Source organism: Macaca thibetana, chromosome 5 (genome assembly GCF_024542745.1).
Source record: "Macaca thibetana thibetana isolate TM-01 chromosome 5, ASM2454274v1, whole genome shotgun sequence".
In the NCBI taxonomy this organism is placed as follows: Eukaryota; Metazoa; Chordata; class Mammalia; order Primates; family Cercopithecidae; genus Macaca; species Macaca thibetana.
In genome coordinates this window covers 128,464,137-128,482,704 of record NC_065582.1, presented here as the reverse complement: position 1 = coordinate 128,482,704, position 18,568 = coordinate 128,464,137, and the positions used below count along the sequence as shown (strand labels likewise).

Below are 18,568 nucleotides of genomic sequence, written 5' to 3'. Positions count from 1 at the left end.
TAAGAATTGTGAACATATACAAGTGATACACTATTTTATCTGTATCTATATCTGATTTATTTTAGGAAACCTGAAGCCTTGAACTTGATGGATGCCTAGGCCAGAATATAAATATATCATAGGCCTTCAATATAAAAGCTGCAAGAGCTTTATCTTTGTGGTTTTCAGACTATGTTCAGTGGAGCCCTCTGTGTTTCATAGAGGTGTCTCTGGGGCAGAGAGGAGGGTATGTGGGGCTCAGAAGATTTAAAGAAACATTTCCACTGCTTAAGAAGGGTTTGAAAAACACAACTGTAATTTCATTTAGTAAGGGTGGAAATTGAGACTCAGAGATATGAAAAGGTCTGCCCATGCTCTCACAGTTAACTGATGACAGAATTACGTTTCCTGATTCTAAGTTCTGTGCTTCTTTCATATTACCTCCCTACTAGATGGTATTACGTATGGGTGAAATGTGATCGTAAATAGCTTAATTCCATATTACATTATACTAGTCCCTGTGTTTAGTCAATGCAGATTAAACCCACTTTCTTTTCTGTTAGTGGGCGTATATGAAACGTAATGTAGCTCTTTATTATGGGAAAGTGAGTTAGTTTACATACACTGCTTAAGTTATAAAGATAGTATTGGGATTTTGGGGTGTTTTTTTGAGATGGGGTCTTGCTGTGTCACCCAGGCTGGAGTGCAGTAGTGATCATGGCTCATTACAGCCTTGAACTCCTGGGCTCAAGGGATCCTCCCACCTCACCCTTCCACGTAGCTGGGACTACAGGCAAGTACCACCATGCCTGGCTAATTTTTTCATTTTTTGTAAAGACAGAGTCTCACTCTGTTGACCAGGCTAGTCTCTAACTCTTGGCTCAAGTGATCCCTGCCCACCTTGGCTTCCCAAAGTGTTGGGATTACAGGCATGAGCCACTGCACCCTGCCAGATAGTATTGTTATTCATGTTATTGCTATCCAATTGTTTGGTACTTTATATGTGTTGAGGCAGTTACTATATAAGAAGGCCTGCAGTTACTATGTAGGAAGGCCTGTGCATGAGTTATCTCAGTTAACTCTTATTCTTTTAAGGTATATACCCTTTTACCTTTTAAACTGTATACTTTTTATCTCCCTCGTATAGTCATACAGAGGTTAAATATTGTTCTCAATGTGACACAGCTAGTAGATCACAGAGCTAGGATTGCAACATCCAGAGACTTGAAAAAGTGTGATTGAGAAAACAGACACTGAGAGTATGTGAAGTTAATAAGCAGCTAACAGCAATTCAGGTAGTACAATGCTGTTCAACATGAATGGTTCTCCTTATTGTGTTTCTGAGATTGTACCAGCCCAGATATGTTTATTTGAATCAGTCCTGAGGTACCTCAGAATTTCCCAAGGAAAACATACCTGCAGACTGGTTCTAGAAGAATACAGACCAGTTCTGTAAGATCCCCAGTCTCGGGTTTCTGTGGAAGGTGGGGTGGTTCATCATCCTAGGAGCTTGAGTCAGTTGAAGAATCCAGGAATCTAAATAGAACATACATCATAAGTCATCTGTACCCAATCAGATGGTGGCTCACGCCTGTAATCCCAGCACTTTGGGAGGCCGAGGCAGGCGATCACTTGAGGCCAGGAGTTGAAGACCAGCCTGGCCAACATGGTGAAACCCTGTCTCTACTAAAAGTACAAAAATTAGTTGGGCATGGTGCCACATGCCTGTAATCTCAGCTACTCAGGAGGCAGAGGTGGGAGAATTGCTTGAACCCAGGAGGTGGAGGTTGCAGTGAGCCGAGTTCGCACCACTGCACTCCAGCCTGGCAACAAAGCAAGACTCTGTCTCAACAACAACAACAAAAAAAGGATTCTAAATCAGTTATTCATTCTATGATAGTCACATGAGAGGTCTGCCTTAACTAGTAGCCATATGAAAAGAAATCAAAGTGAGGATTATTCATACTAGGAAAAGTATAAGTGCATACCTACCAGGGTCTTTTGAATCCAAGGAGGAGGAGTCAGAACCCAGGAGATACTTTTAAATGTTTTATCTCAACTATATAACAAAGCCTAAGGCTTTAGGCAATTTTCCTCCAAAAGTTCCCTCTCTATGGTTTGTGGTTTCTTAGACTTTTTTTTTTTTTCCGCAACATTCCAATCAAATAACTAGAGTAGAATAGTTACATAGATATAACTTTTTATTTTATTTTTTTTTTGAGACAGAGTCTCCCTCTCTTGCCCAGGCTGGAGTGCAGTGGCACGATCTCCGCTCTCGGCAAGCCCCGCCTCCTGGGTTCACGCCATTCTCCTGCCTCGGCCTCCCAAGTAGCTGGGACTACAAGTGCCCACCACCACGCCAGGCTAATTTTTTGTATTTTTAGTAGAGGTGGGGTTTCACCATGTTAGCCAGGATGGTCTCGATCTCCTGACCTTGTGATCTGCCCGCCTTGGCCTCCCAAAGTGCTGGGATTACAGGCGTGAGCCACTGCACCCGGCCTAGATATTACTTTATAGAAATGTAAGGCTCCTTTTAATGTGAACTTGTTCGTAATTTTAAATCAGGCAGAACTGTTCAAAATAGACCTTGGGCATATCAGAAGAGGCCAAGGTCTCACCTCTATATTTTACTCAGAGATTTAAAATAAACACATGTAAATTCATGTTATGATCCCCAGTTCAACCAAGTGCAGAGCTTTTAGACAATTTTATGATTTACCAAAGCAAAAAACCTTGCTTTGTCTAGAAATCTTTAATCATTTCATAAGCTTTATGCCTGAAAATAGGAAAAATATTTCAATTCCTATAGTGTCACAAAAGTATAGAAACACTGATGACTTGACCAAATTGAGGATATATGGTCAGTCTAAAATAGTGAAAATGAATTACAAATATTATTTAAATCCTGATTTTCATTACTCTAGAATACACACACAAAATAACTACCAACATTGGCAACAGAGGTACTAAGCATCCTCTTCACAAATAAATGGTTGTTTTAAAACTCTATTTTAAGTGAATAAACCTGTGCTGCCTTCTGTAAACTACTAATTTTCTAAGAAAAAAATTCCCCTTTGAAGGACTGCTGCTTTCCAACAGCCTGTTATTAATAACACAAGCATTCATACTGAGTTATGATAACACAAGCATTCATCATCTTACTTCGAAGTAAACAAGTGTGGTTTCAACATCAGAATATTCTAAAGCCAAACCTTCCTCTTTCTTCTTTTCTCTATTCTCTAACTTCTAGTTTCAGTTCTGCCTCGGTCTTAGATTCTGTTTCCTGCTTAATACTAAAGTCTTTGATAGTGAATTACTATATGATTTGCCAGTATTTGGTTGTGGTTCTATACCTGTCCTACTCATTTCTTTATGCTTCTGATCTCTAATTCATGATAACATTATTCAGCAGTTTGAATTTTCTTAGTGTCATTTGTTATCCTGAAGAATCCCAAAATGTATCATTTTAGTGTATCAATAAAATTATACAACAAACATTTACAGTGAAACTCGTTTAAATGAGAAGTCATGCTTCTTGTACACAGCATAGCGTCATTTTTTATAAGCCAATTTGAAAATCCTTTTCTTTCAATGGGCAAGGTTTTTTTTTCCTCAAGTAGCAGTCTCTTCTATTTAGAACATTTAAATTGCCTAGCAATCTTGACTAACATTCTACTTGTTATAATTCTTTATGGAATATCTCCCTGTCTACTACTTACTTCCTAAAAAATGATAGCACGAAACGTATTAAGGTAGATATGTTCTGTCGTTGACTGTAGTTTTGACAGGTGGCATCTCAGTAATCAAAAGGAAGAAAATGTGAGTATAACAAAAATGAATTCAGTTTAATAAAAACTGTTATGCTCAAGGTTTTTTAAAAAAATTTTTAAGCACTTTATGCTGACAATCATGAATTAATGTAAAAATGATAAGCAGTGTGTTACCTGATGTTCCTCTTCCCATCACGTTAGTGGTCCTCACCCACATCTATTTTGTTTTGTTTTTTAAAGAATCAAGATTTTGATTCATGAATTTGACCAATTGTTTTTCTTTTTTCTATCTTAATTTCTGCTTTTGCATTTATTATTTCCTACTTGTGCTTTCTTTTAGTTCACCCATTTTTCTATGTTTTTGTGTTAGAGACTTAATTTACTTTTGTTATTTCATTTTTATTGATATATGTGTCTAGGGCTGGGAATTTTCATCTTTTTACTATTTTAATGTATGTCACAGATTGATATATACTATATTCATTATTATTTTTCAGAAATTATTTAATTTCAGCTTGTATTTCCCTAGTCACACAAGAGTTGTTTAATAGAAGGCCTTTTAATTTCCCAGTGGAAAGACCTTTTTAATTTGGAGATTTTGATTTTAATTTTTAGCTTTATTATATTGTGACCAGAAGGTGTGGTTTGTAACATTTCTACTTTATGGAGCCTACCAACCTTTTATTTGTGCCCTAGAATGTGACTGATTTTTGTGAATGTGTCATGTGCCCTTGGCGAGGAAAGTATATTGTCTGTTATCAAAGTATAGTGTTTAATATATAGCCTAAAGGTCAACCTTAGTGATTAGTTCTTCTAAATCTTTTATATCTCTACTTATTTTTTGTCCACTTGGCCTGTGTAATACTAATTGTCCGTTAAAGCCTCCCATTATTACTGTGTTTGCAGTTCTTAGCATATCTTCTGTGGATTTATGCTTTATCCAAGTGATTGCTGTGTTATGTGGTACATATCTTTATTGTGGAATGTGGCTTTTAACTTCAAGTGCACTGCATTTTGTTTTAGTTAATGCTCTCTGGCTTGAAGACTGCTTAGTCTGGTATCAGGATTTTAACCGGTGCTTTCTTATTGTTTTCATTTGCCTGGAAAATTTTTGTTCATCCTTTTATTTTTAATCTTTTTGAATCTGTGCGATTTTAGGCATACTTTTTTGTACTTAGAAGAGTTGTTTTTTTTGAAAGCCAATTTGAAAATCCTTGTCTTCCAATAGGCAAGTTAAGTCCTCTGACATTTATCAACATGACTGGTCTAAATTCTGTGGTATTTTTTTCACACCATTATATTATCTTGTGGGTGTAATTACTGAATGTGTTATATTTGCTAGAGTTTCTTTATTTGGTGTTTCTTCTTTATGTTTCCCTTTAGAATTCTTTGTCATTTAAGAAGGTTTGTATTTTTACTCTAGTGGTTACTTTTGTACTTATGCTTTTTATAGTGCACTTTTAAAACCCCTTTTTCTTACTTGACCTTTCCTTTTTGTCAGTTTTAAGTGGTGTCCTTCGACTACTGTCTATTCCATTTATAACAGTCAATGTCTTTTACTTTCTGCTTTTCTTCCTCTTCCTTCCGTTTTTAGTTACATTTATTCTCCTTTGTCATGCACATAATATTTATATCACTACTCAGTGCCATTACCTCACCTTTGTTTTTCTCAACTCTATAACTGAATATTTAAATATTCACCATCCGTCCCCTTGCAGTTTTCGCAGTCTTGTTTTTTAAATGTTTGTATTTATCCTTTTTTTCCAAATTTACTTTTAAAAGTTTAGAACCTACACGAAACCTTGAAGATCTTCACCAGTTGCCACATTTTACAGTGGTCTTTTGGGTGAATGAGGCTCATCTTCTCTAGTAGAATCCTCAGCAGAGGCACACGGCACAGTGTTCCGGTACAGTCAAAACTGCTTTTTTTGTGGCTTCAGACGTTTTGAAGGACATCTTGGCTGGCTGTAATATCCTTGGTTTGTCCTTTTTTTCTTTCTTGAAAGTACTACTACACTCTTGCCTTACTGTGTGTGTTGCTTTTTAATAACCTAGTGCCAGTCTAATCTTCTTGCCTTTGTAAATTATTTCATCTTTTTTGCCTGGAGGTACTGAGGATTTTTTCATTATCTTTAAAGTCTTAATATTGTTTTAATAGTGTATGTCTCAGAGTTGATCATTCTTGGTCACCTTTCCCTAGTATGGAAAATGTGTAGATTCAGGTCTTTGTATCTGGAAAATTTTCTTGGATTATAGTTTTAAATAATAGTTCTGTTTCATTGTTCTATGTTTTTCCTTTAGGAAACCCAGTTATATTCAACCTTATTTACCTGTCTTCCATTTCAATCCTCTCTCACTCTTTTTTTTTTTTTTTTTTTTTTTTGGTCTTCTTTTCTTCCTTTTTGTGGAGAATGAGGTCTTGCTCTGTTGCTCAGATAGGTCTTGAACTCCTGGGTTCAAGCTATCCTCCTGCTTCTGCCTCCCTAAGTGCTGGGATTACAGGTGTGAGCCACCAGGCCTGGCTTTCACCCTTTTTACTTCTTTATTTTATTTTTTATTCTAATGGTGGCTTTCCTGATTTTCTTCAGTGCCTTTATTAAATTTTTATTACAACCTGTCATTGCTTGTATACTTTGTGATTCAGTCATTATTTCTGATATAATTTTGTTTTTTATTTCTCTGTCTTTCCTAACTTTAATCAATTCTCATTTAATCTCTTCCTGTTTGTTTGTTTTCTTGTTTCGTTTCTTGTCCATTTTTATTCTTTGACTTTACATTTCTAATTCAGGGGTGATTTTTCATACCCCTAAATGCTTGTTTGAGCACACTGGATTCAGCTTGGAGTATTATGTTACAGTTTTCTTTGGCTTCATGTTTGTTGTTTGTGGGAGAGACTTTTCATCATCAGAAAAGATTTTATTCATGTTTTCTGACATTTTGCAGTAGATGTAGTCTGCTTTTATTTATTCCTATTCATTTTGTGGACAAAGTTCTTACTTTGAGACTGCCTTCTGCCATGCAGTTTCTTTATGGTTAGTGGTGTTGGGTGGGAAGGGTGGAAGGAGGGTGGTATATCTAGCTTGTGTTTTGTTTCTGCTGGTTCCTTAGTGTTTCTCTCTCATTTCCTTCTTTCCCTTGACTGCCATGTCCCTAGGGGAGACCATCTTTTCTCTCTGTATCTCATTCGCCCCAAGAAACACTGCTTCTCTGAGGCCGCTACTTCTTCAAATACCTTCTCCACTGTTAGGGCTGTGGACTATCAGGTTCCAACCTGTGCTTAATATTTTGACCTTTACTTTTTCACATCTGGGGGTGAATTTACCTGTACTTTTTCTGTCTTCTGCTTACCTCTTCCCATTTTCTGTACCCTTAGGCTTGTAGTGTTGGTAGGTGGGCTGCAGAAATCATTCTGGAAAAAGCTTTGCCTCTACTTGCAGATTATTTGAAGGTTGTGGTACTCTCTGTCTTTCAGTGATGCTAGGGGTGTGGAGTGCCTGGTTGATTTATGGCAATTTGGGAGGATGAGAGGAAGATTTGAAATCAGACCACCACCATTGTTCTCCACATTTAGAATTCTCCTCTTAGCTCAAACGAAAATTGTGAGCGCTATTTAACATCAAAGAAGTTCTTCAACTTTTACTAGTGACTTCTATTTTGATGATTTGTGGTGTTTGCTAAGGAGATATTTTCTTCCATTATTTGATGGTGTAACTTTATGAGAAACCTCTACCCCAAATCAGAGCACTAATTACCACAATAATTATTAGTTTCTTATTTTCAGGTTGTCTTTAATAATCCACTTGGTCATTAAAATCAATAATTTTCACCATAAGATTGTATTCACTTATTAATTTTATGTAATACAATGTATTTCAGTATAAATAATTATTTTTCTGGTGAAGAAATTATTACTGAATTTCAAATGTTAAAAAGTCAGTTCCTGTTCCTCTATGAACTTTTTTCACATAGTACCTTATTAATAAAGATTGAATCTCTGTCTTTCATAGACAGGAACCAAAAGAACCAAAGAGGGAACCATTCATACTTCAAGATCTCTAAGAGGTGGCAGCAATATTTAATATGGAATCAAAAGCTTGTGAATCAAATAATGAAGATATTTTATCAAGTAGTGGTGTCACATCTAATGAAGGTATGTGCTGTTTATAAAACAAAATGGGAAAAAATTAGAATTAACCAATCTTCATGATATTCATTCAAGCTGCTGTTTCTAGTATGTTTTGTTTTTAACCATGTAGGTTGCATACCATGGTCATGAATGTCTACCATATTGTTTATAATTCTACTTTTTGAAGAAGAAATTCCTTTGTCTTTCAAGGAATTTTTTGTTTTAAAAAATGTTTCTACATTGAGGTACTTCAGCCTCAACATGCACCATGCCTTCCTAATGCCTTCTCTTCCTCCTGTGTCTCTTGGTCTACCCTGTCAGAATTTTGTATCATTTCACTTCTTTTTGCTTACCTGCTGCTACATCCAGTCAGGTACTGAGGCCCTGCTGATTTTCCTTTGAAATGTCTCTTGAATTCATTTTTTCCCTCTCCATTTCCGTTACTGGTATTCTGGTTGAGGCTCCCATCACCTCTGATCCAAATTATTTCAATCAAAAGGTGATTCCTATGTCAGGAAAACAGACACAGATGGAATAAATAGTTGGAATTTAATACAAGGAATGGTTACATGGGTGCTGAAAGAGCTGCAAAGCCTAAAGGGATGAAACAACATGGAAATTACCAACTGCAGGAAGCTGCTACCAATCACGCCTTTGGCTAGAAGGACAATGAGAAAAGCAGCTGTTGCAAGAGCATGGAAGCTAGAGGTAGAACCACGGAGAGGGCTGCCTGGAAGGAGCTGAAGCCACCACTAACTACCAGATCCCCGTTTGAGACAGTGAGAGGACCATGACCTTGGTTTCCCCCTTTCTGCTGCCTCTGGCTCTTCTGCCAGCTCTTCCCATTGCAAACCTACCTGGAAGAGAACTAGAAAGGGAACCTACAACACTCGACAGAGAAGGGGAAGGACAGCGAATGCATTCAAGGGCAATCAGGCAAATGACCTGCACTTTCTCTTCCTTGCCCATCTCTCCTCATTCTTTTTTTCTTTTCAATTTAATGGTCTATCTCAGAAGCCAGAATCATACAAGTTTTCTTCTAGTAGAAATTCAGATTTGAAATAGGATAATCACAGATGTAACTCATTCTTTTAGTGCATGCAGAGATTATTCTCAGATATTGATTTGTTGTTTTACTGGTCTGCTTAGAAACATTTCTTTCAGCACCCTTATTGTATAAACATTTCTGCTTCTCACTATGCTCATACATCCTAAAATGCCGTTGTCATCTCCACCTTACTACACCCATCTCCCCTGCCCACCTCCGCTTGCTCACTTCCTACATAGCCACATCCTCATACTCATTATTGGCACTGGCACTTAGATCACGGGTTGTCCCTCCCTGCTCAGGTACATCATCATCCTGTAATACCATCCTCATGGGTGACTCATCTAAGATCTTAGACTTACAGCTTTTTGACCTCTTAAATTCTTACTATTTTACCTTTACTCTAGTTACCCACTCCCTTATTTTGGATCTTATTACCAAGAACTGATAGACTTCTGAAATTCAACCTCTTGTCTTTTATTTTTTTAACATAAACTCAAGATTTTATTGTCTTCATAATAAAACAAAAGATGACACTGAGAACTGGATCGCTTCACCCTTTCTCTTCATATCTCAAGCCAGTTCAAGAGGCTTGCATCTCTTGGTTGCCAGCATTCTCTTAGATCTGCAGCTGGGTTCAATGCACTCAAGGCATCAGCACAATCTTCTTGATCGTTTTAGTCTTTTTCCAGAAAATCGACTTAGTCTGCCCACCATAGCCACTCTGCTTCCTGTCATCATGAGGCTTTCTCTGGGCATACAGAAAATCCTTGCCCTTCTTGTACTGTGTTGTTTTGTGGAGTTGGTGCTTGTCACACTTTTTACAGAAAGTCTGTGGGTTTTAGGAACATTTACCATGCTTGTGGGAGTGCTATTGGCAAAGAAAGGAAGTTTTTCTTTTAACCTCCGATCTTTCAACAATCTCACTCCCTTATTCCTAGAGTACACCTGCTTTCTGCACATGAAGGTAGTGGACCCATGTCAAAAATCACACTTAATTTTAAACACTTAAATGGCTTAGATCCACACCTTGAGACTCTGATTCAGTAGGTCTAGAGTGGAGATCAGGCACCACTGGATTTTTTTTAAAGCTCCCCAGCTGATCCTGATTTATAGCAAAGGTTGAGAACAACTGCTTTAGGTTCTGCCATTTTCTCCAAAATTATCAGCCTCATTCTATCTTCACTTTCTTTTGTATCATTCCTTATTTCAGCAAGTCACTTGCCAGTATTCTCAACTTCCTTTCCCCTTGATTATTCTCTTGCACTTTTTTTTTTTTTTTTTTTTTTTTTTTTAGACGGAGTCTCGCTCTGTTGCCCAGGCTGGAGTGCTGTGGCCGGATCTCAGCTCACTGCAAGCTCCGCCTCCCGGGTTTATGCCATTCTCCTGCCTCAGGCTCCCGAGTAGCAGGGACTACAGGCGCCTGCCACCTCGCCCGGCTAGTTTTGTGGGGTTTTTTTTTTGTATTTTTTAGTAGAGACGGGGTTTCACCATGTTAGCCAGGATGGTCTCAATCTCCTGACCTTGTGATCCGCCCATCTCGGCCTCCCAAAGTGCTGGGATTACAGGCTTGAGCCACCGCGCCCGGCCCTCTCTTGCACTCTTACAGGAAAAACCAAATCCTTATCAGGCTGACTGCCTTCCCCGTTATTCAGTGGGCTGCTGCAAGATTTTAAATTTGCTAGGGAAAATACACAAATGTGTATTTTTCACTTCAAAGTCAGTCTCTTATCTCAATTGGATGCTGCTAAGAAATTTTTCTCATGATCTTAGCCAGGTGTCTTTCCAGTTTTCCATAATACTTATTTCAAAATCGCACCATTCTTTTTTTTGTTTTTTTGGTTGTGAGGGGTAGTGCAGAGGGAGGAGTATGAGGGTTTTTTTTATTATTATACTTTAAGTTATAGGGTACATGTGCACAATGTGCAGGTTTGTTACATATGTATATATGTGCCATGTTGGTGTGCTGCACCCATTAACTCGTCATTTACATTAGGTATATCTCCTAATGCTAACCCTCCCCTATCACCCAACCCCATGACAGGCCCCAGTATGTGATGTTCCCCACGCTGTGTCCAAGTGTTCTCATTGTTCAATTCCCACCTATGAGTGAGAACATGCGGTGTTTGGTTTTCTGTCCTTGCGATAGTTTGCTCAGAATGATGGTTTCCAGCTTCATGACCATGTCCCTACAAAAGACATGAACTCATCCTTTTTTATGACTATGTAGTATTCCATGGTGTTTATGTGCCACATTTCCTTAATCCAGTCTCTCACTGATGGGTTGGTTCCAAGTCTTTGCTATTGTGAATAGTGCCACAATAAACATATGAAAATCACACCATTCTTAACTCCCTTTCCCTGTCTTCTTCTTTCTCACTCTCAGATAACATTATTTCCTAATTTCTAGAGAAAATAGAAGCCCTATGCTGGTCCTCTCTTTTCTCCTCATATCCTGTGCTGAAGGACCACTATTTTTCGCAGTCCATGCCTGCTTCTCCCATAGCTCAATGGAAGAGTCAGCTTCTTAATTCACTAACCATGTTTTTCTTTTCACTCCCCATTGTCAACTCCTCTGCCCCTTCAGAGATCTGGCTCAGAAATTACCCCTGTTCATTCGTATCTTCAGCCTCTTTCTCTCCGTTTGCACCTTTTCATCAATAAAACCATGCCAAGTCTCTCCCAATCTAAAAACACTAACAAATACATAGAACACACAAACCAAAACGACAAAAACGCTTTTCCCTGACCTATCCCTTCCTGATCTCTCCTTCATAGTTGTGCCTTCTAAAAGAAAAATCTGTATTCCCTAGCTACGTTTCCTAACCATCCGTTCACTCTACAAGCTACTGCCTTACAGCTTTTGCGCCCAGTATTCCAGTGAAATCACTCCGGCCAATGTGGCCAGATTCCCCCTCTTTGCTAAGTCCAATGAACTGCTTTTTATTTATTTATTTATTTATTTTGTTTGAGATAGAGTCTCGCTCTGTCATCGCCCAGGCTGGAGTGCAGTGGCACGATCTAGGCTCACTGCAAGCTCTGCCTCCCGGGTTCATGCCATTCTCCTGCCTCAGCCTCCCAAGTAGGTGGGGCTACAGGCGCCCACTATCATTCCTGGCTAATTTTTTGTATTTTTAGTAGAGATGGGGTTTCACCGTGTTGCCTAGGCTGGTCTTGAACTCCTGAACTCAGGCAATCCACCTGTCTTGGCCTCCCAAAGTGCTGAGATTACATGCATGAGCCACAGCACCCAGCCTATTTATCTTTAATTTAACTTAATTTAATTTAATTTAATTTTAAGTTCTGGGATACATGTGCAGGATATTCAGGTGTGTTGCATAGGTAAATGTGTGCCATCGTGGTTTGTGGCACCTATCAACCCATCACCTAGGTATTAAGCCCTGTATGCATTAGCCATGTATCCTGATGCTCTCCCTCCTTCTGCACCCCAATAGGCCCCAGTGTGCGATGTTCCCCACCCAGTTTTTTATTTGAAATTTTCTGAAGTTGCAGAAAAATGGAAAGAACAATACAGTACTCACCTTATATACCCTCCAACTGGATTCACCAGTTCTCCACATTTTGTCATATTTGCTTTATCTGTGTACCTATAATATGTATCTCATTTTGCCAGACTATTTGAAAAGTAGTTGAAAGCATCATGATTCTTGCTTTAAAACCTGAATGTGCATCTCCTAAGAATAAGGATGATTTTCTCAAACCACATTATTATATCTAAGATAAATACTGTCAATGCAGTATCATCTAATGTGTTCATATTTAAATTTCTCCAGTTGTCCTCCCAAAAAGTCTTGGGTACTTTTACTAATCTAGGAGCAAATCAAAGATCATGAATTGTATTTGGTTGTTTGATCTCCTTATTCTCTTTAAATTTATAACCATTCTCTCTCTCTCTGCATGTTTCTCATGGCATTGGCTTTAAGAGTTCAGAACAGTTATTACAGAATGTACCATAGAATGTCCCCATTCTAGAATTTTAAAACTTGTTTCCCATGTTCAGATTTAGGTTATACTCATTTGACAAGAGTTTTACATATGCGATGTGTACATTTTTTTTTTTTTTTGGTCTCGCTCTGTCGCCCAAGCTGGAGTGCAGTGGCATGATCTCAGCTCACTGCCACCTCCGCCTTCCGGTTTCAAATGATTCTTGTGCCTCAGCCTTCCAAGTAGCTGGGATTACAGGCACGCACCACCACGCCTGGCTAATTTTTTGTATTTTTAGTAGAGATGGGGTTTCACCATGTTGCCCAGGCTGGTCTTGAACTCCTGAACTCAGGCACTCCACCTGCCTTGGCCTCCCAAAGTGCTAGGATTACAGCCATGAGCCACCATGCCCAGCCAAGTGATGTATACTTTTACAGCATACCCCCAGGGAACACATAATGCCACATCCCACTAATTGAAAGTTACATTTCCCCCTTTATAATTAATATGTAATCTTTAGCGTATCTTTTGAAACCCTGTGAATATCCTGCTACTAAATAATCCTTCATCCAGTGGCTTCAGCGTCAACTAAAGATCCGTGCCTAATCAATTATTACATTGATGATTTTCTAATTTTAGCATCATTATTAGCTGACATTCTTCAGGAATAAAACAGCTTTCCCTATTATCATTATATAACCATCTTTTGTTTTTTTTTTTTTTTTTTTTTTTTTTTTTTTTTGAGACGGAGTCTCGCTCTGTCGCCCAGGCTGGAGTGCAGTGGCCGGATCTCAGCTCACTGCAAGCTCCGCCTCCCGGGTTCACGCCATTCTCCGGCCTCAGCCTCCCGAGTAGCTGGGACTACAGGCGCCCGCCACCTCGCCCGGCTAGTTTTTTGTATTTCTTAATAGAGACGGGGTTTCACCGTGTTAGCCAGGATGGTTTCGATCTCGTGACCTCGTGATCCGCCCGTCTCGGCCTCCCAAAGTGCTGGGATTACAGGCTTGAGCCACCGCGCCCGGCCAATTTTAAAGTGCTATGATGCATTGCTGTCACTACTGTTTTTGATTCTCAGGTGTATCAAATTTGACCAGTCCCTTAAAGCTGGCTTCTGTGTCTTTTTAAAGGCATTACCCCAATTTATTGCTTTCTGGTATATCAAAACGTTTCAGGCTCACCTTGTGTTTTGCCTGCTCCCTCAGACCTGGATTCAGCCATTTTGCTAGGAAGCCCTTGTTCCTTTTAGGAGGGAATCATATTCAGAAATCAAGATCTGGCATGCATATTGCTACTGAGGTGCCATTGTGTCTCGGACCGTTCAGTGGCTAAAGCTTGGAAGTCAATTTTTAAAAATCGTAAGTTAGAAGCACTGATAACTCAAATTCAAATCCGATACCATAGAGTTCTTCCTTATCATTCGTATTTGTGTCTTTCCTACAGTGAAAACTCTAATTTCCAAAGACCTCAGTACATTCATTCATGTTCTGTCTTCTATAATACACATGAACTAGTTTCAGAATTATAACAACACTACCAACATTAACCACTTACTAAGTAACCAAGGCTGGCTGTACAGTGTTCTAATGTTAGCACTGTGTTCTAATGTTATTTGAAGGAACAGTCTTCTTTTCTCTGTGAGGTGGTTATCAATTTCCTTATTTACTTAGGTTTACTTGTTTTTATTAGTATTTAATTTATTTTCATTTTGTTTTTAATTTTATTTTTGAATACATGTAACATTTACATGGCTCAGAAATAAAAACTTTGTAAACAGTATGCTCTAATTAGAGTCTTGCTCCCATCCCTATCTGCACCACTCTGTTTCCACTTATCCCTATACCCCATAGATAGCTGCTTTTATGAGTTTCTGTTTTATTCTTCCAGGTTTTTGTTTGTTTGTTTGTTTGTTGCAAAATTAAGCAAATGCTACAAACACACAAAAACACATACACCCTTCCTTCCCCTTTCTTACAAAGAGGAGGGAAATTAACCTGTACCTCCTCAAGGGAGGAATATCAAAGAATTTTTGGACGTATTTTAAAACCACCACCAGTTTGCCCCCGATCACAAATTATTTACTTTTCACTCACATGCGAAACACATTCACCTCCCAAGAAGGCCCCTAACAGTCTCATCCTGCTACAGCATCAGCTTAAGGCCAAAATTGCTTTATCCCTTCACATGCGTATTTTCCCCCAAGACCTTGAGCTTCTTTGGGGTTCAATAAGGGAATCAGTTAGCATAATTGTGCACAAAATTATTTTATGAAAAAGTTAATGAATGGCCCAGGCCCGGTGGCTCATACCTGTAATCCCAGCACTTTGGGAGGCCGAGGTGGGCAGATCACCTGAGGTCAGGAGGTCAGGAGTTCGAGACCAGACCATGGTTTCACCATGGCTAATATGGTGAAACCCTGTTTCTACTAAAAATACAAAAAATTAGCCGGGCCTGGTGGCTTGCTCCTGTATTACCAGCTACTTGGGAGGCTGAGGCAGGAGAATCGCTTGAACCAGGAGGCAGAGGTTGCAACGAGCGAGATCGCATCATTGCACTCCATTCTTGGGCAACAAGAGTGAAACTCCTTCTCCAAAAAAAAAAGTTAATTAATGAATTCTTTGATATTTAGGTTCTTCAAGTCCGTTTTTTGTGTCGTCTATTCGTGGTACAATAATTGAAAACACATCTTCAGCTGGGACTTTGACACAGGTTCCTTTTTTCCCTAAATATGAAGTGGAACTTGATTCTCCTAGAAAAATCATCCAATATCCTGGAAAGGAACACTTTGAACGTGTTTTAGAAGAATATTCACATCAAGTCAAAGATTTACAGAGAAGACTAAATGAAGTGAGTTGCCTTCTCTTCTAGTACCTGATGCTATTTGGGGGACAACAGTGAGGCCCAATATGTAGTTGTAAAGCCAGTTATACAACTTCCTGAAAGAAAAAAATAACAATGGGTTTATTGGTTAAATTTGTTAATTTGACCTGTGTCTTCTATTTTCAGTATTAAAATTGGGCTAATGAAAAGTCTACATATTTATTTTTCTTTTTTAATAATTATTCAAAGCACCTTGGTTTCACGATGTAAATTTTAACAAAACTTGAATAACTCAAAATTATAAGTAGCATTTATCTGCAGTTATAATTAATGATTGGCGTAGACCTATTGTCCTGCTAACATGATACCTGATTTCTCTTTACAAAGCAATGGTAGAGGGTAGGTTTTTAGATATGTGTGTATGCATCATAGCTAAATAGCATCTAGAAGTTATTTGCTAAAAATTTCAAGTGGACATTATGTAGAATCAAACTGGCTTTACAATTGCATATTGGGTCCCAGTAGTTAACAATCTAAAAGCCAAACTCCTTACTGTAACATCCAAAGCTCTTCATGCTCTAACCTCGCCCTGGTACATTTTAGGCTCATATGCTACCCATTCTCCATAGGTACCTCTATTCTGGCAGTATCGGGCCACTTGCTTGTCCCTGGATACCGTGCTATTCCAGACCTGCATGCCTTTGCCCAGGCCATTTTCTCTTCTCTACTTTGTCTGCCTGGCAAACTCTTATTATGCACCAAGACTCAACTTAGGCATTTTCTTCTCTGAAGCCTTTCCTCTAGATGACATTAGGTGTGCTTTCCTCTGTACAGTTACTGCCATTTGTACACATTTATTGTAGTATTTAGTACATCTAATTTTTCTCATTACCGCATTACCTCATCAGATTGTGTGAGCATTTTTAGGAAAAAAAAATCTACAATTTTATTTAGTGTTGAAAATTATGTACCCCAGTATGCACAGGGATAAAAAAAAAAATGAGTAAGATAGGACTTACAAGGAATTCATAGTCTGGGAGGGGAGCTTGTCATATAAACAGTGGAATTACCCTATGATAAGTACACTAATGAAGATGTATATATAGACAAAGGAAGCACAGAGGTACCAATGAGGAGAAGAAACAGTGTCTTGATTTGTTTTCTATGTCTATCCCCTAACAGTATATGACACTTTATTGGCCTTCAGTAAATATGTGTTAAATCAGTAAATTTCCTTTCTTGTGTAGGTTTTTGTTTTTACTGGGGTTCCTAATTGCCTTTCTTTTTCCTTATACTATTTGCCTTTATCATATCCTTATTAGAAAAAAACACATCATATAGGTTTTCTATATCCTCCTTTGACCCAGGACACTCCAAGCATCTTCTGACCTTTTGCCCAGTCTAGATTAGTTTCTCTTAGGTCTCTTTACAACTCTTTTCCTAAGACTTCTGCTACTACTTTCCAGGTTGAATCCATGGTTTCCAGGAATCACTGTTTTCTCTCTTCTTTCTTTCTTTTTTTTTTTGATTAAACAAAAAGGCATATGTATTTATGGAGTATATGAGCTATTTTGGTCAGGCATGCAATGTGTAAAAAATCACATGATGGAAAATTGGGTACCCATCCTCTCAAGCATTTATACTTCATGTTACAAACAATCAAATTATATTCTTTTAGTTATTTGAAAATGTACAATTGAATTATTATTGACTATAATCACCCTGTTGTGCTATCAAATACTAGGTCTTATTCATTGTATTTTTTGTACCCATTAACCATCCCCACCTCCCCTTGGCACTCCCCCACTACCCTTCCCACCCTCTCTGGTAACCATCCCTCTACTCTCTATCTCCATGAATTCAATTGTTTTGATTTTTAGATCCCACAAATAAGCAAGAACATGTGATGTCTGTCTTTCTGTGCCTGGCTTATTTCACTTAACATAATGACCTCCAGTTCCATCCATGTTGTTGCAAATGACAATATCTCATTCTTTTTTATGGTAAATGGTACTCCACTGTTTATAAGTACCACATTTTCTATATCCATTCATCTGTGGTGGTTGGACACTAAGGTTGCTTCCAAATCTTGGCTATTGTGAGCAGTCTGCAACAAACATGGGAGTGCAGATACCTCTTTGGTATATTGATTTCCTTTTTGGGGGGTATATACCCAACAGTGGGATTGCTGGATCGTATGGTAGCTCTATTTTCAGTTTTTTTGAGGGACCTCCAAACTGTTCTTTATAGTGGTTGTACTAATTCACATTCCCACCAACAGTGTACAAGGGTTCCCTTTTCTCCATATCCTTGCCAGCATTTGTTATTGCCTAACTTTTGGATAAAAACTGTTTTAACTCGGGTGAGTTGATATCTCATTGTAGTTCAGATTTGCATTTCTCTAATGATCAGTGATATTGAGCACTTTCTCATATACCTGTTTGCCATTTGTATTTGTTCTTTGAGAAATGTCTATTCAAATCATTTCCCTATTTTTAGTCAAATTACTAGATTTTTTCCTATAGAGTTGTTTGAGCTCCTTATGTATTCTGGTTATTAATCCCTTGTCAAATGAGTAGTTTGCAGATATTTCTTCCCATTCTGTGGGTTTTCTCTTCACTTTGTTGATTGTTTCCTTTGCTGTGTAGAAGCTTTCTAATTGATGTGATCCCATTTGTCCATTTTTGCATTGGTTGCCTGTGCATGTGGGGTATTACTCAAGAAATTTTTGCCTAGAACAGTGTCCTAGGAAGTTTCCCCCAATGTTTTCTCATAGAGTTTCATAGTTTGAGGTCTTATATATAAGTCTTTTAACCCTTTTTGATTTGATTTTTAAATGTGGTGAGAGATAGGGATCTAGTTTCATTCTTCTGCATATGGATA

The 18,568-nt window shown here is 38.3% G+C and overlaps 1 protein-coding gene and 1 non-coding gene across 10 annotated transcripts in view; one reads left to right on the top strand and one right to left on the bottom strand.

The window, feature by feature from the left end:
• CCDC158 (coiled-coil domain containing 158) overlaps positions 1 to 18,568 on the top strand; it is a 116,056-nt gene that overhangs the window by 9,062 nt on the left and 88,426 nt on the right. For 2 of the 9 annotated variants that reach the window (XM_050790828.1, XM_050790826.1), the window contains exons 1-3: positions 2,832 to 3,798; positions 7,757 to 7,899; positions 15,495 to 15,712. In XM_050790828.1, coding sequence (XP_050646785.1) covers positions 7,830 to 7,899; positions 15,495 to 15,712 — 288 coding nt within the window. In that variant the 5' untranslated portion in view covers positions 2,832 to 3,798; positions 7,757 to 7,829. Of the gene's footprint in view, positions 1 to 1,125; positions 1,275 to 2,826; positions 3,799 to 7,756; positions 7,900 to 15,494; positions 15,713 to 18,568 lie in introns of those variants that run through there. The other 7 variants (XM_050790830.1, XM_050790831.1, XM_050790823.1 and 4 more) reach the window with 6 other exon arrangements.
• LOC126955857 (small nucleolar RNA SNORD50) lies at positions 8,883 to 8,954 on the bottom strand. The gene has a single exon (XR_007726143.1). It is a non-coding gene; the product is annotated as a small nucleolar RNA SNORD50 (small nucleolar RNA).